The sequence below is a fragment of the Tursiops truncatus genome, chromosome 3 (genome assembly GCF_011762595.2).
Source record: "Tursiops truncatus isolate mTurTru1 chromosome 3, mTurTru1.mat.Y, whole genome shotgun sequence".
Classification (NCBI taxonomy): Eukaryota; Metazoa; Chordata; class Mammalia; order Artiodactyla; family Delphinidae; genus Tursiops; species Tursiops truncatus.
In genome coordinates, this window is record NC_047036.1 from 38,365,486 (window position 1) to 38,387,811 (window position 22,326).

The following is a 22,326-nucleotide window of genomic DNA, read 5'->3' on the forward strand; positions in this document are numbered from 1 at the left end:
TGTGTTTTAGCAACATTAGGTTTTCTTGAGCAAAGACTCAGCAGTGGTCCAGGGACTTCCAGCCTAGTGCATGGAAGCCAGGCTAAAATTCCATTGAGCCTCTTATCAAAACGTTCCGGCAAGTCCTTTGTCCTGCATGGAAGGTCAGAGTTCATATCATCTTGGGGAGAAGCAACTAGGGTAATGGTTGCCATTATCATGTCACAACCACAGGTCTTCACGTTTAACTGGATAAGGCATACCTGTTCAATCTGATTTTCCTTTTGCAAAAAAAGAAAAAGAGAAAAGAATTTTTAAGAAAAATCAAAACGTATAATGACTTTTTTTTCAGGCACCGTATCTGGAAATCAAGAAGCAGATGGATAAACAAGACCCCCTTGCTCATCCCTTACTGCAATGGTATAAAATTTAGTTTTCCTCTTAATGAAAACAGCATCACTTCCTACTGCCTGCTTTAAGGAAAAAAAAAAAAAAGCCTATGTTGCAAGACCTGCAATGCTACAGTTCTACAAGCCTGTGAGGCCTGGGGATTTTACAGTCCAAGAGTCCTTAAGGACTCTCACTTTAATTAAAATTTGGACATCACAAGGGGAAGAAAGTGCTGTCATATGCACTGCAGGGATATACGATGCAGTCGACAGCAGTTTGTTATCTATCATTTTAAAAATTTTGATTGGTTAGATTACATGGTGAAGCCATTTTGGCTCATTTAATTTTCTAGTGTGATAAAACTAATTTTCATCTAATTTTCTGTGCGATAAAACTGTTTCAAACACTTACTGAAAATCTCTCTATAATGTGTGTTTTGCATAATTTACTCCCTTAACAAAGATAGTGTAAATTTGATAAACTCTGTGTTTGATGACTGCAGATGAGGCACTGTTTCAGAGAAAGTCGGGTAAGGCACACAGCATTAGTCCAGGCTAACCCTAGAAAAGAAGGGTTAGGCTATAGTTGAGGGGTGGGTTGAGAGCTCCCCTTGCTCTACAACACTTACTTCAAATAATTTGCCCTCTGGTTTCTCATCTGCAAAAAGAAAACAGTAGTATCTACTCACCTACTCACTGTACCTATGGGGGTTTTAGGTGCGTCTCTTTGAAATCACTGACAACTCAAAGACTGGAATTTACCATGATTATCAGGCAGTAATACAAATGTAAAGATTATAAGAAATTGGTCTGAATGAGTACTTGTTCCATGCTACAGCCAGGAAGTTTTTTTAAAAATATGTAAAGATGGGCAAAGGAGGAAGAGGCCACCTCACGACTCTTAAATACTTAACTTTCACTTAGGCAGAACCTTACAAAACACATTTAATATAGTCTAGTAAAACCATGACAAGAGTTAGGTTTTAGAAGTCTTTCTTCTTTGTATGTTTTATAATCTATCTTTAAAATTCTGACGAATTGAGTAAAATAACACATAGTTTTTATTTTAACTTTTAAAATTCTCCTATTAAGTCATATTCAAAATGAAGGTAAAAATTTCAAATATCTAATCTCTTTCTTTTTTTCCCTGAAGTTAGCCTGATTGTTCACTTTTAATTATTTGTGATCATTTCCTTCAGCTTGTTAAGTCACTCTTCCTTCAAGGAGGAGAAAATTTACCAACATGTTTTACAATTTTTTTAGTTATTATTTTCTATACTGCAAAGCATAAAACAATTAGTCCTTTCAGATACCTGAGGTTTTGATTTTTTTTCAACTTCATTGTCTACATAGGGTGAACAACAGTTTGTATATAAACCATTGTATCAGCACAAATATCCTCAAATATTTAAAGAAAGGAAAAATATCTTCATAAAAACTCATTCTTAGTTAGACAGTGTAGGGAGAAGCAGATGTATGAATCAACTTCTAAATTTTGTATTTAGATTACCATTATTTGAAAGCATATTCATGTTCACTTTGCTGACATCTGAGGTTGTGGTTATTAAAAATTATATCTCTTAAGTTTTAAAGAGCTACGTCTGTGTTTGCAGGTTTAAGTATCTTGTTTATTATATCAGCTCTTTAAATTGTTTCAGGAAGCAAAGCAAAATGATGTAATTAAGTAAAATTGTTACTCAATTTAGTTTATGTCACAGCAAAAATAAGTTTTAATCACTTGCCAACAGGGGAAAAACACTTTAAATATATGTGGCATATATTTGTGACTGATGACTTATTTTAATTAATTTCAGGGTTATTTCAAGTAATAGGTCACATATTGTGAAACTGCCAGTTAACAGGGTAAGTTGTTTTTTCACATATACATACAGAAATGTGAGGGACACTTACTAGTCGGGAGAACTGACCCCTGTGATTTTTAGGCAGCCTCTCCAGGAAATGGAAGTTAACTCAGGCCAAGCCTAATTCTTCAGTTAGAAATGACCACATGCGCCCCAGCTCTAAGTTTCTCCAAGATATCAATTTCAGGCTGCTGCCCTGAACTTTTAAGTAAATGAGTCAATGTGAAATCATTTAGTTATTCCACATGTGATAGAGAGGACATTATCTAGAGATTGACCAGAAAAAGGTGATGTGCTTTTTTATCATTGTCAGTTTAATGTTGGTACAGCTTTACTTTTCTATATTGGAGAAGATATTGCCTCCAGATAGCTTACTTATCGGCCTAATATGCTTACAAAATAAAGAAAAAGCTAATGGACTCTGATTTCAGTTCTGATCGTCACCTAGGAGCAGTATCTAAAATCTCAGCTCACCCATCTATGAATCTCTAAACTATGAGATTCCTATATATTGGATTCCTGTATAAGTACATATATTCTTAGGTGAAAGGGCAGCAGTTAGAAAATTTTGTTAAGCGACAAAAGACTTAACAAAAGACTTTGTTTCAATTTTTTCCATGAGCAAAGTGGGAAACTATAATTTGAATGTAGGCAATTTCTAATTTTACAAATATATGTAAATAAAGCATGATGATGATAATTTTTGCAGTTTTAAAATCTTGAACTAACTTTTCTGCTTAGCAAATTCAGATATTTCCCCAGTTGAATAGCTGGTGGATACTTAGGGAATTCAATAATAAAAGTCTCAAAAAGAAATGTAATTAGGAAGGCAGATCTGCTTGAATGTGATTACATAGCATATTCCAAAGCTAAATATAAATGACTTTGGATTGTCTGTCTCCTGTTCCTTTTCCATTAGCCTAAAGAATTATCCTTCAAATCAGCAATTCCATGCGATTTATCATTTATGCAGGGTTTTTGTCAAATGAATGCCCTATTAATCTAAATTATTATGGTTTGAAACTAGATAATTCTTAAACCAGTAAAGTTTGAAATTGTCATCAGCCTGATTGTATGTTAAATTTGACATGTTTTCCTGCATCCTTATTTTAAATGGCAGCAACTGAAGTTCATGCACACTCCCCATCAATTCCTTCTTCTCAGCAGTCCACCAGCCAAAGAATCCAATTTTAGAGCTGCTAAAAAACTCTTCGGAAGCACCTTTGCATTTCAGTGAGTATGGCTTAATGTTTAGGGGTGTGTGTCACCCACTTAGTCTTCCAGAAATGTGTAGGGAGGAAGTCATCTTCTTTTAGTAGTTGGCTGTTAGCACTGGACAGTTCACTACACGATACTTGATTAGGAAACCCAGAACTCTGAGAAGGCACCATGACTTGTTATATTGAGACCCCCATAAAAAGGTCGTTGATTTTTGATTTTGCTTTTTCCTTCCCCTCCCCTGTGTTTTAGTGGCTCGCACATTGAAAACTGGCACTCCATCCTGAGAAATGGTCTGGTTGTTGCTTCTAATACACGACTGCAGGTAAATTTTCTGCATGCTTTAACAAGACTCATTATTCTTCAGTATTGGAGTTCAGTAAGCAGTCTGTCCTGGTGGTGTTTTCACTTGCAAAAGGGGATGCGTGTATGCTTTAAAAAATTACGTGGATTTTTCTAATAGGCATACGTAATTTTCACAAAATAAGTCAAGCAGAATTGATCGATACACAACATAGGGATGAAAAGAAAAAGAAAACTGAGTTCCCCTATGAGAAAATAGTGAAACCACTTTAAACTTAATAGAAAAAAATTATCACAAAAGAGGTAAAACCTTACACAAATTCTCTCTGCTACTCCAACTCAAGTATTTTGAGCACAACCTCAGTGTGAATACTTTAACAGAAGAAAAGGTAGGGCTAAGAATAAGCAAAATGGAGATTGGACACCAAAGAGCCATCGGCTACCCGCTTTTCAGCCTGCAGGGCACCACATGGGCAGGATACTGTGGGTGTGGTCTTCATCTTTATTTACGCCCTTCATCTCCAGCATCCCACCTCACTCTCATTCAGCTGATTTTCATCTGATGATGTAAGGAGGTCAGGAGATGAAATCCTCAACCCGGTCACCTGTGTGAGATCTCATATTCTGATGACAATTGGGATGACACAACTAAATATAAATGTTCATAAATACACATTTAATATAAATATAAATGTTCATAAATATAAATGTCCATAAATACGTATTTATTGAATTAATATTTGGTGCATACTAAATACGGTATGAGGGCCCTAGGGCATGGAGATAATAAGAGACAGTTTTAATTGTTCTGAGTAGTAGACTGGTCGAAGAGTTTCAGTTAATGAAACTCTCCGTAACTTGAAAAATTTAGAGGAAGTAAGGAATGGGATGACAGTGCCGTATAATGAAAATCTAAGATATTTTGTTGATATAGTAGCAGATGAGTCCTGATCAACCTTCTGTCACATGTGTTTCAGCCACGTTTACTTTCAGTATTTTAGAGTCATTAACATAAAAGCCTACTCCAGGGCTTCCCTGGTGGCACAGTGGTTAAGAAAACGCCTGCCAATGCAGGAGACAGGTTCCATCACTGGTCCAGGAAAGATCCCACATACTGCAGAGCAACCAAGCCTGTGAGCCACAACTACTGAGCCCGCACTCTAGAGCCCATGCGCCACAACTACTGAGCCCGCATGCCTAGAGCCCGTGCTCCACAACAAGAGAAGCCACCGCAATGAGAAGCCCGCGCACTGCAACGAGGAGTAGCCCCTGCTCGCCACAACTAGAGAAAGCCGCGCACAGCAACGAAGACCCAATGCAGCCAAAAATAAATAAATTAATTAAAAAAAAAAAAAGCCTACTCCAGTACTTGATACTAAGTGACTCTTTGTCATCAGCTGGGTGGAAACTCTTTACTAAGGATTTTTTCTGGCTGTCATTTTCCATATATCAATGCACTCTGAATTTTAAGAACAAGAATATTAGTACTCTTTTCAAATTAGACCTTGAAATCAGAGCTTTATCATTTTATTAAGAGCTAATGTTCCAGCATAAGACCAATGGTCTTCTTTTGTGAAATATTAACATTTGAAACCATAAACTGACTGTTTCCTTTCCCACCTCCTCTCATTCTAGCTCCACGGTGCAATGTATGGAAGTGGAATCTATCTTAGTCCAATGTCAAGCATATCATTTGGTTACTCAGGTAAGCTTGTATTTCATTTCAACCTCAAATATATTAAGTTTTTGTTGTTGTATATTCTAGGCACACTTTTTTATCGAGTGAATGAAGCTTATTTGATGTATTTGTATTAAATTCATTTGATAAATGTCAGAAATGAAAACAAAGCTCACGTGTCAAGATGAATTTATAATACTTCCCCTAGCATATAAGATGGAGCATATGTTTTGTCAGTTTCAAAATTAATTTTAATTTTGTCTCAATAGTTTCTACATTTATTCCGTCTACAGTAAACATTGAAAATATAGCACGTACAAAATATTATGTAGAGCACTGAAAAATGTTTACACATTATATTGAAGAAGTTTTAAGCAGTATGGAAAACTTAGGATTAGAAAAACACCCTCAGAACCATCCTACTTATGGACAACTTCTTGTTAATATTTTAGTGAGATTGTTTGAGAAAAATATATTGGAATAAACTGAAACCATGTGCCGAGGAGGAGCCTCATAAATTCAAAATATGGAAAGAACGATTACCAAATTGTTAGCGTTCGTAATCCTGAGGTAGTAAAATTCAGAGTGATTTTTTCTTTGTACTTTAAAAATTTTTGGAATATTTCACAATGATCTGTGTGATTTTTTTTTTTCTCAGAACAGAAACTTATTCTGTTTAAATATAAACTAATTATGCCCATTGTAAAGAAATCGAAACTACACAGAATTGTATAAAATAACAAATGAAACATTTTCCTCCTAACAACCTCAGGGTTTGGTGAGTTCCCCATTAGACTTAAAGGCTTTTATATTCGTATACCTGCATAGATAGTTGGTTTTGCTTATGTGCTTGTGTTGTGTGGGGTTACATGATTCCATTAAACAACTTCAGGAGATGTTGTTCACATGGTGCCTGGATGGTAAGTCTTAAGATCCATATATTATAGAAAAGGAGACTTAGAGAGATCTAATAACTAGGAGAACGTTGAGCAGGCTTACCTGTCTGATTCTTTTGCCCAAGTTCACACTCTTCCAGCCACAGCAAGTGGTTTCTCAGTGTTCCACCTCGACCTTTCCCAGAGCACATGTCCTAAGAGGACCAGGTGGGCTCTGTATGCCTCTTCTGACCCAGCCTCAAAACTCACGTGGCGCCACTTCCCATGTACAGTATTGGACAAAGCAGTCACAAGCCCCCCCATATCCAGGGGCTAGGGAATTAGACTCCATCTCCTGATGAAAGAGTGGCACAGCCGCATTGTAGAAAGACATACTGTTGAGAGCTATTGTTGCAGTGATCTTTGAAAATACAATATGCCAAAATAAAACTAGGAAAATAAATATCAGAAGAGTAAGATAGTATAGGAAATAAAATCATGTAGTTCAGTGGGAAAGATGATCAGAATCAGCTTAAATCAGACTCTAAATCTTTTTAAAACAGAACACAGTAAAAAAGTAATATCAAACCATTTTTAATAAATAAATACAATCTCAGCATAGATAAGGACAACACAACACATCATCGAGTCCTGTGATTTTCTGCTTCTTATACGGGTGTACTGACTCCTTAGATGGGTTCATGGAAAGGTTTTTGAGGGATTCAGATGAATGTGAAATTGGTCTGTGTGACTGTTTGTCTGGAAAGAGGGTAGATAGCTTCCATCCAATTCTTTCAGTGTCCTTGATCTGAAAAATAAAAGGAAGAACCTCTACAGTACATTGAAGTAGCTTCATACTTGGTTTGGAGGGCTTCAGGTCTAGGAGTTAGAGAGCAGAACCGTCTTTCTGCACTAATAGCTTCGCCTGTTCCTCAGCTTGACCACACCCACTTCTGCCCCTTTGCGGGAATGTCTGCCTTGGGAAGTGCCTGCATCCACACCATTTGCAGTTTGGTCCATAGGCTTTGCGTCATTTTCATTAAGCCTTTTATTGAAACAGCAGCAAACAAATAGGCTTCTCAACTTCAGGATAGTAGATGAGCATTTTTAAATACACTATAGCTACAAATCTACCTATTCTAAAACAGACAGGAATTTTAATTCTGTTTTGTCTGAAATATTTCACAGTAAAAAACCATGGCATTAGCAGGTTAAGGTAAGACTTGTGAGTATCATAGACACAAGGACTTAAATAGTTTTCCTTTATTAGGAGGAATAGTAAATTCTACAGGAATTGAGCATGAAGTTAAGTTGCAGTATAAATATATTTTTCTGAAATCGTTTATATTTTCCACCCCTTATCTTCTTCTAGTCACCAGATGGTAAGAATAAAATTTAGGTCCTAAATGCCTTTTAAAATCAAGTTTTAAGAATTTTCTGATTATATCAATTTTATGCAAGGGAAGGTCCTAGCCTTCTTTTCAATGCAAAGAAAAACAAAGTGTATTTTCTACTTTGTAACTTGACCAGGATTTCCAGAACCCACCAACTTTCCACCCTGCTTGCTCAGGGCACAGCAGCTGCTCCTTCAGGAGCCCTTTGTGATGGTCTGTGGCCTGATGCTGTCAAACCTTTTGCCTAAAGTGGAACTTTGCAGTGTAGATGGATTGTATTTTGAGCTGCATCATACGGCTTTGTCCCTAAATTATTATCTTGCTGATGTTTTTAGGGATGAACAAGAAGCAGAAGGTGTCAGCCAAGGATGAGCCAGCTTCAAGCAGTAAAAACAGCAACGCATCACAGGTGTTGTAGCTAATCGGGTGACTGCCTCTGACGAGTGAACTCTAGCTCCCTTAGCTGGCAGGACTTCGATAAATACTCAGGCTTTTTAAATCTGCAGAATTATTTTAAGTGGTCGTTACTCCTGCAGGAATGAAACTCACCCTAAAATGCCTTTATTCGATAAATATTCAATAAGTATGTATTGAGCTTCTACAAGAGTGCTGGACATCTCCAAGATACTGGGCTACAGTGATCATCAGCGATAGACAAATCCTCTTGGTGCCTGTGTTCTACTGAGTGGATATAAATAAACTAAATATATATTTAGACAGAAAGAATGCTAGATGGTGGTAAATCTTACAGAGAAAAATCAGGGGAAAGGGATGTTGAATGCTGTGGGATGCAAGATGGAACTCGAATGAATTTTAAATGGGGTGATCAGGAAAGCATGCTCTGAGAAGGTTCTATTTGAGTAAAGACCTATAGGTGGTGGGTGCACGAGCCATATGGCTCTCTGGGAGAAAGAACACTCCAGGCACAGAGAAGGGCAAACACAGATCCCTTGTTGTTTCAGAGAAAACAAGCATTCTGGACAAATTAAAATCCATCTGATGAATAATGTGACTTTAGATTATTTTTAAAAGAGTATATAGCTAGTCTAGTGTCTGAAAACAAAAACAAACCCCCAGATTTTCTACATGAAATGTTTCTGAAACCTCTGTGGCTTAATGATGCTATAAATATGGGTTTGTTTTGGGTAGTTAGATGATCTAGAATAATTCATTTTAATGTTTGAAAAGATTATGCAACTTTAATTTTGTTTCCCTCTAAATAGAGATGCTAGGCTTCTGGTAAAAATAAATTTGAGTTCTAATTCTATGTTGTGAGGCTATTGAACTTTAATTTAGTATTTTTTAATTTGCTTATTTTTGAGAGTAATTTAATTATGATTATGTACAGAAATTAAGTGATATAACAAATATAGATTGACATTAAGAGAGAATTCAAGGATTGTGCTGCTGGTCGAGATAGACCTTTTTTAAACCTCTGGAACTATCTTAGTGACTATTACTTTTTAATGATGATTCTTTTTTTTCACTTGAATGACTGTCCCATTTTTACTCTAATTTTTAAATTCTTTTGGACTTTAGTCACAGAAAAAAGGACAGCAATCCCAGTTCCTGCAAAGCCGTAACTTAAAATGCATAGCCTTATGTGAAGGTAAGTTGAAAGTTTTACAATTCTCATAGCGTTAATTCTCTCTCTTATCTGTATTTAAAAGTTTAAGTGTGTTTACAGAATGCTCACAATGGACTAGTGAAAGCTTTATTCCTTATGACCATCTCTAAGGGCACAAATGGAAAATACTTACAACAGAGATCATAAAGGTTAAAACCAAAAAGCAGAATTGGCAAGAATTCAACTAGTGCTATATTTTATTCTTGGCAGATATTTCAGAATGGTAATTATCTCTTTCTGATCAAGTATTGCTTTTCTCTTTCGTTAATATACCCCCTTCCTCTTTATGTTGGTTTCTGAATGTATAATACCATAAAAAATCTGAAAGATGAACCAAGTGCTGAGTAGATAACCCAGTAGGCCTTTCTCATTCCTACACTGAAATTATTCTTCGATTCTGAACTTAGGACAGAAAATTGACAGGCGATTTGCAAGATCATATACTTTCCTTTGTTCTTGCTTTAAAATCTGACTTTGGCTAAAAGTTCATTTTTTTTTCTTCTTGTGTTGGGAGTTTCGGTAGCCACTGTTTACTGTCTTTCAAGTTTTTCAACGTTTGATGGTTATAGAGGACGCTAAGTTGCTTTCTACATAGTTCCCAAGTCAGGACCTATTTACCACCATAACACAAAAGTGATTTCCTTCCTATTGTTATGCTAATCGTGTTCCAGACATAAAATTGTTACTTGGCATGTCACTGTTTTTATTTACATTTCTTGATAGCTTCATAAGGTGAAAGAAACATTTTCCATATGTTAATTTGTGCATGCATTTTTGCTTTTAGATTTCTAAGAGAAGGGATACAGTAACTTAGAATAAATAGTTCTTTAATTTTCTCTTCCATTTACAGTGATCACCTCACCTGACCTGCACAAACATGGAGAGATATGGGTCGTCCCAAATACTGATCATGTCTGCACACGGTTCTTTTTTGTGTAAGTGTAAAAACTTAAAATCCTATGTTACTGTCTTCTCCATAAGTGAGGTAGTAGTGACTACATTATTCTTAGGTCACTTTAGCTGCCAAAATATAGCAGACACGTATTTTCTCATCAACTCAATGTTTTTGTTTTATTTTACTAAGCTGTGAAAAACGGGGGTGTTTAAATGCTATTAACTTAGAAGAATTGAAGAAAAACATGGTCTCTTTAACCACTATCTGTGTGTATGTATGTATACCTGTGTATATAAGTGTATATATACATACGTACAGATCTTATATGTATCTAGATAGATATATACACACACATAAATATACACATACATTATCTATAGATTTAAAAAAATATTAGACCTGGGAATGAGGAAAACAATGAGAAAGTCTTCTTCCTATAAAAAGTTGATCTGCATTCCATATGATATAGGCTGGCAATGCCGGGCATGTTAATGTGGGTTTTTTGACACAGCTATAGCATAAGAGCTGCATCAAAATACAAGAGTGGTATTTTTCTTCCCTAAGTAAATGAGTGTAGTAGATCTGTCTGATTTTTACCCACCTTGCTTAACTCTCAACTTTTTCCCATGCTTGAGCCTTCCTCATCCACGGTCCTGTCACAGAAAGGACCTCAAGGAAGAGTTGAGTATATCTATTTTGTACGTTTATGTAACTTTCTAAAAAGAAGCTGGAAAAATGCACTGACTTGTTTTATAAGCCGTGTCAAAATGACTGTATCATGATTACTTCAATACATAGCATAGCTGGAGCAGGCTACATCTGCAGCATTTGATCTGTTAGCTTATTGACTGACGGTTCACAATGAAAATTTGATGAACTGCCTGGTTTTCTTTTGGTTGGTCTGAAAAGTATGATTTTCTTATGATCCAGATTTATATATTATGTATTTATCTATCTTTTGTGTTTATGTTACATATTAATATATAGATTACATAGTATGAGACATATACATACCTATAGATTTCATTCTTAGTGGCAAGACAGCAATGAGTATAGTAAAAAGAACCCTGCTGCTTTTGATCAGACAGTTTGTGTCTAGGCTCACCAGTTATTAGTGAGGTGACATTGGCCAAGCTGCATAACCTCTCTAAGCTTCCTCAGTAGACGCAATATAACATCATCAATAGATTACAGTAGAACAATATACCGGTATCAGTTAGAATCCCAACAGGAAACCACTGGCCCTTAAGGAACGAGATAATTTCTATCATTCACAGTTAGATCACTTACAAAAGTGTGATTATAGGGAAATCATAGGTCTAGGACAGTAACCTGGAGCTAGTAGCACCAGAGCTATTATACATCCTCAGGTCCAAAAAGATAAGAATAGGAAGCAGTTATCAGAACCTGGTAGGAGAGCCATTTCTAGTTCATCAGCTTTGACAGGAGTCATGGCCTTCAGTTCAGGGACTAGGCAGCCCAAGGTGACCTTGTGGGGCTGGAACCAAGCAAAACCTTGACCTCGCCCTCCGCATTGGCCAAACTCTACCAGAAACTAGAGGGCAAGGGAGCATATTGACCAAGTCCATAGAAGTCACCCTCCTGGGGCAGAAGGCAAGGTAGAGAAGTGTACAGCCATGGCTCTGGAGGCTCCCAGGATAGCTGTCTGCTTTTTAAGGTTATGATTCAGATTAAGGTATAGCACAGTGCAGGTCTCCACTGAAAGGCACTCATTGAATATTTTTTCCCTTCTTCTTTCTTGCTCATCTTGACTCTTATCCATTGTTAGAAGGTCGGCCTTCCAAAAGACACCTCCAATCACAAAGTTATTTCATTGTGTGAGCTGGAGATTTTCATGGAAAAGTAACTCCAGAGGCCTTTCCTTAGCTTGTCGTTAATCAGTTAATCTGCTCCTTTTAGCATCTTGCTAAAATTCATAGTTGTTGAGCTAAATAACATTAGACATGGAAGTAGGCAGTAAACATTTCTCGTGTTACCTCTTGGCAGTTTTACATAAATTATATGTAAACTAAATCAGTGGAGGTATATGTGTGGGTGTGTGTATGTTAACTGGAGAGAAGGATTTCTATATTTCATAAGAAAAAAGCGAGGAAAGACCATCTGAAGAAAAGAGAAGAAAAAGCCTTCAGTACACTCAGATACTTTCCAAATAATGCAAAGGAAAAAATTCTGTTAAGGTAATGATTTTCATTCTTTTATAAACACAAATGAGACTTCATTCTTTTTTCCTGCTCCCTCAGGAGAGAAGGAACTAATTAAGGAAAATTGATGAGATTCAAAACACATGAAAAGGAGAATCCATTCACTAATGTACATTCTAATTACAACCATCAGTTTTCCTTCTTTATAAAAGATATAATCACAGAGTTCTGCTAGTGATGTGCCTGCCTGGTGAATGGCACTATCTAGGAAAAGAATAAATTGAGGAGAAAGAAGTGAGTTATCAAATATACCATAATCAGACAGAAACTCAATTTCTATTCTTAATTTCATCCTTTCTTTTTTTTAACACATTATGTGGTCTCTAAAGTTAGATGCTTTGCCTGATGACTAGGATATAAATTGGTGAGGCCTCCTTTTTATCTGTTACTAACTGAAAATATTAAAAATTATATAAATTCTATGCTAATCTGACTTCCAGAGTGGAGATAATAAAATGTATAAAATTAAATAAATAAATAAAACAGTCATCTACTATCCTAATCACATTCTTCCCAATAAGTAAACAATAACAGAGAATGAGAGAAAAATGGGGGATACTTTAGAACAGGGTATCAGAAAAAATTAAAAGTAAAATTTAAAGGAAGATATCTGTTAGGAAAAAATAAGAGAGTAAGAAGTTTGAAAAAAATTTGTTGGAAGACTCCAAAAATGAATAAACTTAATCAAAGATAAGTGCTTCAGGCAAAAGGTAATAATTCAGATGTTAAGAACAGATTCCAGACGGTTCTGAGGGTCTAGAAATTGTTGCTAGAGCTTGATTTTGTTACTGACCTTGAGACACGTGTATAAAGACATTAAGGTCAATATGTAGAAATAAGGCAGCTATTTTAAAAAGGGCCAGAAGTTTCACAGGGGGTGTGAAAACCACAGAGACGTATGGTGCTCCAGTCATATACAACAAAAATGTTATGAAATGGGGATTTTAAAGCTAGAGAGGAAAACTTATTATTGGTGTTTTCCAGAAATAGGAATAAATAATAAAATCCAAGAGAAGGTAATTGATGATTTGGCAGGTTAACAGATTAGGTGTATCTAGTGCCATGGGCACCCCATGTTACACTGCCCCCACCACTGCCATAGTGTAAACTCGTAGAGATAGGAGTGTGTCTTCTCCCTCAACTGTCTGGGACCAAGGAAAGGTTAAGAACCGCCAGGTTTTTGTATCTTGCTTATTATCTGGTGTTACAACCTACATGTTTGATGCTTTAGTGGTTCCCTGATTTAGAGCAGGCAGATCTGCAAATGAATCGTTTCCATAGTTTCTCTATTACGTCGATTTAAGGTATCTATTTCTCAAAATATTTCAAGAAGTTCAGAAATTTAGGAGCAAGAAGGACCAAGTAAAACAAGACTATCTGCAGAAAAGTGATGCAGGGTATTTTCAGTTCTTGCGTCAAGCAGATGTCAGTGCTAAATAAATTTCAGGAATTCCTATCTAAAGTCTATTCTATCTTTTAAGGTCTAGCTCAAATAACACCTCTTCTATGAAGCTCCTAATCAAAATTAATCTCTCTTCCTGGTATTCCTACAACTCAGTGCAGAACTTCAATTTAAAATTCAGTTTATTCATTGTATCTGACTCTTCCACAAGACTGTGAACTCCTAAAAGGCAGACTCCTACTCTTGTGTTTTTACTGTCCTGCGTGCCCTGCATCACCTTGCACGGTACCTGATGTACAGCTGCTTGTCAGCAAATTTTTTAATGAATGAACAGAAGAAGGCCAAAAGGAAAATATTTTGGAATATGTATTGTTTTAATTTTAGGTCAAAGTTTGAAATATATCTAAAAAGGTAGCTACAGGAAAAATTTATAAAATAATTGTATCATGGCTGTTACATGAAATAAGAGATACTTTGCATCATGATTTTGCAAAAGGTACACAGTGTTTGAATGGGAACATAGCAAGGAGACAGCTTATTTATGAAGTTAAAAGATAGGACATTCAGTCATGGCTCAGTGACATAAATTGTGTGACATCAAGCTGATACGATCTGGGAGCTTTGCTTTATCCCAAGTCTACAATGAATCCAATTTCTCTGTCTCTAACCCAGATCTCTTTCCAAGATTGAAACTGCCACATCACTCCCCTGCTTAAAAGTCTTTGATAGCTGCTTACTACTTATAAGATGAAGTCCAGTCTCCTTTACAAAGGGAACCAACTGATTCCTTGGTGCTTTGTTCTTCCTTCAATACCACTGCGTTGAAGGTGGAGGAGATCCAATCTCCAGCTGCATGGCCCACCATTTTTCATTGCCTGCTGTTTCTCACCCCAGGATGTTATGCTGCACAACCTGAACTGTATGCTGGGATTTCCACACTCCATGCTTTTGCTCTTTCCTTTCTCCATTAATCTTGGATTCTCTCTTCCATTTTCTTCCCTCATATTGTTTATCTAATTCCCACTCCTCTTTTAAATCTTAATGTATGTCTTCCCTCCTCCCAGAAACTTACCTTGATGCCTTTGTGCTGCCCCCTTTTGTTACTGTGTAATACCCTGGGCTTGTGTTTATTACTGGATTGTTCTTTTTTATGTATCGTCTTCTCCATTAACTCTGTATACCTCTTGAGGTCAGGGACTATACAGCTCATTTGTGTTTGCGTACCTAGCACAGCACTTGGCAGATACGTAGGAATGAATGAAATGCCCATTTTAGAACTGCTTGCTGGATATTTTGTCCCCCAAAGTCCACTGATACCTTAAAATCATTATGTACAAAGTGGAACCCGTTATTGCTGTAGTTTTCAATTCCTTTTTCCATGCTCACTAGTCATCAGTTCCCAATTACATCTTTTCACAGTTTTCTTCTATAAACACCTTTGTTTCGGTGTGTATCGTTCTCTCCCCTAGAGTACACCAAAAGGTTACTAGTTATTTTCCATGCTTCTGCTTTCTTCATTGCTCCTAATCTGTTTTTTAAAATGCCAGATTTTTTAAACATTGCCATCCTTACACCAGTGATGCCTGTTCAATGTACAGAAACTGAAATCAAAGGTAAGCAAAAAGAGAGACAGTCACCCATCATATTCCCACTTAGAGTTAGCTGTGGTTAATAAGATCATACAATTTATACCACATTATTTTTCCAGAAGGAGAGTTTGATTATTCCTTGCTCATACAGGCTGATAGTTATTAACAAATAAAAACATGGCATTCTGCAATATAGTGCCCATCTGACTTGACTTCAGTTACCCATACAAACCACTGATTGAATAAAATTATCATCCAAGCTGTTTCTTGAAAAAAACTTGGAATTCTTTTCCCCGCTAATGTGCCTTTGCTCGGTCAGTAGGAATGGTTGGCTTTCTAACCAGCTCAGCCTTTAGCCAATCTTTCTAGACTTAACTGCATGGTCTTTTCCGTGGGGCCTCTCCCGGTGTCCCACTCAGACAGGATCTGTCTTTACTGTCAGTTCTGCTTGCCCTTTCTTTGTATCACCCAGGGCTGCCTTGTCCTCCAGTTACTTGCATAACTCTGTTATCTCCCCTCGTAAAATGCAAATTCTGTCCGTGTTTGGGAATCTTACATCTCGTGCAGAAACACGTAATACATATTGAATGAAAGCAATGACAAAAGACTGAATGTTCTAACTTAATAGACAGATTTATACACGGGCTCTGAAGCAGACAGTACACTACAGCATCGGATTTCTTACAAGAACTTTGGAGAAGTGCTGGATATCATTGAGTTCACATTGAATTTCTCCTCTCTGTGACTAATGAAAAACAGTGCTATCATTTCTGGCTTCCAGATTTAGGGAGTCAGAAAACAAGTGTAGGGCTTCCCTGGTGGCGCTGTGGTTGAGAGTCCTCCTGCCAATGCAGGGGACACGGGTTCGTGCCCCGGTCCGGGAAGATCCCGCATGCCGCGGAGCAGCTAGGCGCGTGAGCCATGGCCGCTGAGCCTGCGCGTCCGGAGCCTGTGCTCCACAATGGGAGAGGCCACAACAGTGAGAGGCCCGCGTACCGCAGAAAAAAAAAAAAAGAAAAGAAAACAAATGTATGTGAACCAATCTTAAGACTGTCACAGAGCTGCTATAATCAGTTTGAAAATAAAGGTTGTCAATACATTTAAGTTTTTGTCCATGAAATTTCCTGACATACCCAAGAGAGTTCCAGATAGCCAGATTCCATCTATTGTCTCATAGCTTTTAAAGCAAATTGGTTTATTATTTATTAAAATTTCAGTTATCTTTTTATACTCCTAGGAACATAAGTAATTTTTGTCTTCTTTTAGATGGTTTCATTTTTCCTTCTGTAGAAAACCCCAGTCAAGTGTATCATTTCCCTATTGATATCATTCTTGCTGTATTTCTTTTTTTTAATTTTGTTGCTGCCTGGACGTAAGTGAACTTCAGTGTTATATTAACAACTTAGTGTTTGTCTGCAATACTAATAAATAGCTGCAAAATAATCTGTATGCTATATTGTAATAAATATCTTAATGCCACTAGTAATTCATTTATCTAAGCCCTGCTGGTTGACCAATTCAAATGGTAGTTGGTTTTACCTTTATTATTATATATGCTTCATAATTTAAGACACCTGAATGCCTTTGACTGATTTTATCCTTCAGCCCGCAGCTGTTGTGTTTCCTTATGGGCTTCATAGACAATGGAAAAATCAGCATTTTTCTTAATACTTTCAATCTCATTCTCTCACTCTTGCTCTCTATTCTCTCCTCCTCCTGTGTTCTTTCTATAAATTATTATAGTTTATTTAAAGAATGTGAGTCTCATCTCCTCTCCATTAACTTCAAATGCTTTTTATGTGTCAATGAATGTGTAATACTTGGATATAGCAAACCCTTCCGTTTGACTGGGAAATAGAGTGAGGGAGGAGTGATGGGTCATGACTAGAGAAGAAGTTTAGGTTTGGATTATGAAGGACCCAGGTGTGCCATGCCAGTGACATTGGATCTTGTTCTGCAAGTGAAGCGAAGGCCATTTGCATCACTCTAGCAGGGCAGAGAATTGTCTTGTAGGAGGGATGGGGGGATAAGTGTAGAGATAGAAAGATCAGTTATAATGTCATTACAATAGTCTAGGTCAGCGTTTCTCACTACAGAAAAAAATGAATTTGACATTGTGACTTGGGAAAGAACAATCTTACTTTGTGTGGTGCAGTCAGTACTCTCTGTCCTACTTTATTCTAATTTCATTGGAAAATGCTAGCCCGGACAACCTAATTTCAAAGCCTGCTAACTGTACACAACCTGCCACTTGAAAATCACCCGTTTAGATGAATGATAATGAATGCCTAAACGAAGGTGATGGTATTAGATGGAGAGAAGATGCAAGTGGGAATAACTAGGGAAATGGAAGCAACATAACTTGATGATGTATTGGATTTGGGCACATGGAATAACCAAGAATGACTGAAGTTTTCTTGTTGGTGGGGTGGGTAGATGATGGTAGTTCAAACTGAGATATTGACAGAGTAGAAAAGAACAGTCAGTTTTGTATTAAGAAGTTAAGTTCAACTTTGAATATACCACCTCTGTGATTTCTGTAGGAAATTTATAGTTAGAGAAAGATGTAAGGACTGGAGATACAGTTTTAGGAATCAGCATGTGGGTGATAGTTACAACAATGGGACAGACTAAAGTAAAGTGAGTTTGCATATCATAAAAAGAGGGAACACTGAGGAGGGAATTGTGGATAAAACCAGCATTGAAATGGGAGGCCAGGGGAGAGAATGCAATGAAAGAGACTGAGAATTAATAATCAAAGGGCCAACTAGGGAGGGAAGAGATGATATAGCTTTAAGAAAAAGAGCAGTCAGCTGTATCACATGCTGCAGACATAACAGATACAGTCTCCTGAATTTATCAGCTAGGAGGCCATGGGCAACCATTGTCAGTACTTTTCAGTAGAGTAGTAGGATCTGAAGAATGATTGCAGTGGGTTGAGGAAAAAATGAGAAGTTTTAATGTATTACAGGCAAACCTTGATCAAGGTCAACTTTAAGTTGAAAAGAACAGAGATGGTAATATGTAGGCTGGTATCTATTAAGCTGAAAATATCTTATATAAACACCTATTAGGAAACTTAGGACGGAGATACATGGTAGACTGGTGTCAGAAGTTGGGAAGCCATCAAGAACCAAAGCAGTTCTGAGACCTGCCACTCTTCGCGCTTCTCTCAAAGCACTATGGTTTCCTTTGTGTCTGGTTCATTCTCTTGTCGTCAGTCTCTTTTGTTTTCCATAATCTGTATCCTAGAGGAGCTAGGCCAGTTGGTTTGATAAAACACCATTATCTCATGTGGGCCAAGCCTGCAAGCCAGGTTGCTTCCCCAGCCTTGGCTCAGAATTACGGATGGCTTAGCTTACCCTTGGTCCAGTGAGTAGCCTGGATTTATACAAAAACCAGGCTAACATATTTTACTTGCCCAATAAAATATATCTTTACACAGTTTGCTACAAAACACCCGATTAGATCTAGGTCTAAAGCGTTTCACTTTACACATTCTCTAGTTTGTAACAGAGCACTTATTGTTTGAACTCCTGAGAAAATAATTACAACTGGGCTTTGTACCACATATCCCATTCTTTTTTTTACAATAATGTCTCACCATTGGGTGCCTTATGTATACGTATGTGTGTGTATATTTGCACGGTAAAAATTAACCAAGTAGGCAAACTTGGGCCACTTCTTAGGAGTTTAAACTCGATATAGATGCAACCATCACTAGGTTTTTAAGTAGTTGATTATGTAAGGACCTAAGTGCTCATTGTTATGTGTCATCTATTTCATTTTTCTGCTGTGCTATTTCAGGAGAATTTAAGCATGGTGAGGAAAAGACAGTGGCACACATTAATCTTTGAGACACTATGCTTACACCCCTGGTTATCTATTTTGAAGTAATTACCACTTCTCTAAAGCTTCTGTCTTGAAGTCATTTTTATGAAGTAAAATTAATTCATCATCTATTCTACTCTGAATATTATCATGGAAGTTTAAAAATTCATTCTTGGGAAATTCTTATTGCCCAAGTAAGTTTATTTGAGGAAATGAATTATCATCTAAAATGTAATTACTTCTTTCTAAAGGACTTAGTAATTGCTGTCCTTTAAAGTTATATTTTCACTTCTATTGCTTAGCTAAACTTAGCAGACTGGCATTCTTGTATGTAGTACCAGCATAAATAAGAATATTGTTGTAGTCGGACTAAATAGAGCAACCAGTGATAAAAAAAAACGCAGCACTGATTACAACAGAATAATAATTAGAAGGCAGGAATGGCAAAGGAGCAATGGTGGAAATTGAAGTGATTTTTCTGAGAGTGTCACTGATCAGAAAATAAATGATTGAAGTAGGAGTGGAGTTAAGAAATCCAGAACCCAAGGAACATAAAACTGAAGTCAGTATCTTCTTTCTCAGCAGGCTTCTTATAACAACTGCTGTGGAAAAGGTTTGCAGAGCCAAAGACACTGGGGCGCTTCCCGCATCTCAGGCAATGCTTTATGTGAGGTTAAAAAGTTAAAATTAAAAAGGAAGGGTCAAATCAGGGCATGACGTAGAATAATCACGTGTTCAGTAATGTGAGCACATTATTAAACCCAACTGAGAAGCACCTGTCTCTGGCTCTTGATTCCCTTGGGCTGTACTTTAGGTACCAGACAGCATTTCTAAGCTGTCTTAAATGCTTTGGGGATGTTTTTGAATGTTTCTTCTTTTCGAATGTTTTATGTTTCTGTGTCTTGTGTTTTAGCTACGAAGATGGCCAAGTGGGAGACACAAATATTAACACACAAGAAGGAGGCATTCACAAAGAGATCCTTCGAGTAATTGGTAATCAAACTGCTACTGGTTAAAGGACCACCATTTAATTAACATGATTTGAAAGCCTTCCTCGGGTTCAAAGCTGGATTTTGAACTGAAGAAGATGATAAAATAATTTATTGTTATTATAAACAAAATTAACCCTTTGAATACTGATTTTTTTCTTAGTATTTCTAAGTTTCTCATTAAATACCTAAAATGGTATAAAATTTATCAATTGTAGGGTTATGGAATCTAGTAATAAAATTACAACAGCACTTAAACTGAAGTTTGGGTTCCTCACACAATAAACAGATTGAAAAAACAGTTTTGTGCTGATATTTTTATATTAAACTCTTTAATTGGAAATTTGGTATTATATACCGACATCTTAGGGTACAAAAATAGAACTGAAAGCATTTTATAATGGCGTCTAAATCTATAAGATACTTTGCAATAAGTGTAATGTTTGCACATTCTGATGTGCTATATAATTAGCGGTATGAACATTCGAATGTTTGGGGGAGGGATGTTTCCTAATCTGTTACTTTTCCATATACAAAAGCAATTAGGTCTTAGATACAGTGCTTTGCCCAAAAGTATGTAATATACATATCTATAGATTCATGCATCAAAATGTATGATCGTGCATATATGTGTGTATGTACACATACGTGTATTTTAACAACAGATGGCACAGCTCCACAATTCTGTTCTCATTCAATGGAAAGAAAATAATGTTCAGTAAGAAAATAATATTCTCTCTGGACATAAACCAAGATATGAGCCAAATTCACCACTGCTCATTCACTGAAAATATTTGCAAACAAGTTTTCTATTTGTTTAAAGAATTTTCCCCTCAGTTAAAATTTAACTCTTTATAATATTATAATTTGGGGAACATCTTTATTCAAATGATAATATGTTTAAAAGAAAGGCCTCAGAATTTAAAACAACAGTATATATATTTTTATTTCCTACTGTGGAACGTTTTTTACATTTATTTGTACCACACCAGCATTTTTATATTTTTCATCTAATACCTCTGCTTATTTTTTTTCATATTGAGAAAGAAGACAAACTTTGAAGTTTCTTTTATATTAAAAGAACATGAATAAGTTTATATAGAGAACAATAACACCAGCTCTCAGCATTCTCTTTTCAAGAGTCATGTGTGCATCAAAATCGTTACTATTTCTTTGGGACCTAAGTTCTTATTCATTACAATTTTTAATTGACAGTGTTTCTTTTCCTACATGATGTTTTTGGAATAAGGCCATTCATGAGAGCAGTTTAATTAGCAAGTCTGCCACTCTATTCAAACCCTGAATCAAGGCTCATATCTGACTCTAATTTATTTAGAAAGAAAAAATAAAAATGTATCCTCATTTGCAAGTGTAATATAAATTCTGTGCTTGTTCCTTTGGTATAAAAGGTGAGAACAAAGGTCATACACATTGTTCAGGATTGCTATCTAGGAAGCATTTACTAATTGTTTGTTTTCTTATATTGTAAATAATTGATATGCCACTTATTTCTGCAAAAATAGACTTGAAGGGATATTAATCATTGTGATAGGATCCACCTAAAACATTGATCTGTTTTGACTTGTGCCTCTGAACTCAAGGCCAGACTGAGGGATGATATTGGTGTGGTAGGTCCAAGATACAGTATCTTCAGTTCTGTGACCAAATATTTGAAGACTTTACGTGGGACAAGAGGACTCCTTGCTTCTTTCTGCCAAGACTCCCAAGTCTCCCAAATCCCTTTACTGTGTTTTAAAAATAGTTTAAAGCAACAAAATTACATTTTCAAATTAATTTTGTGGGACATTCATGTATATATGACATACATATGAGGATGTAATAGTAGGATTTGGAAATTGAAATCTTGAAACCCCATGTGTTTGGCCACTAGGACCACTGAGGCACCTCCAAAAACTCTTTGAAGTGCCTCCAAGCATAATTTAAAAACCACTAATCCACTAAGGATTTACTCAACAGTTGAGTGACCTGTAAGGGGTAGAGTATTAGAATCTGAACTGGAAGGGTAGCTTGGAGGACTCAAGGGAGACTATTTAGGGGAGATAAAACATTATA

The 22,326-nt window shown here is 36.5% G+C and overlaps 1 protein-coding gene across 2 annotated transcripts in view; it reads left to right on the forward strand.

The window, feature by feature from the left end:
• PARP8 (poly(ADP-ribose) polymerase family member 8) overlaps positions 1-20,554 on the forward strand; it is a 185,335-nt gene extending 164,781 nt beyond the window's left edge. For both annotated transcript variants that reach the window (XM_019930053.3, XM_019930054.3), the window contains 9 exons: positions 332-399; positions 2,183-2,231; positions 3,351-3,463; positions 3,701-3,773; positions 5,387-5,456; positions 8,034-8,107; positions 9,238-9,307; positions 10,176-10,260; positions 20,178-20,554. In XM_019930053.3, the coding sequence (XP_019785612.1) occupies positions 332-399; positions 2,183-2,231; positions 3,351-3,463; positions 3,701-3,773; positions 5,387-5,456; positions 8,034-8,107; positions 9,238-9,307; positions 10,176-10,260; positions 20,178-20,280 (705 nt within the window). In that variant the 3' untranslated portion in view covers positions 20,281-20,554. The remainder of the gene's footprint in view (positions 1-331; positions 400-2,182; positions 2,232-3,350; positions 3,464-3,700; positions 3,774-5,386; positions 5,457-8,033; positions 8,108-9,237; positions 9,308-10,175; positions 10,261-20,177) is intronic.
• Positions 20,555-22,326: the final 1,772 nt, after the last annotated feature.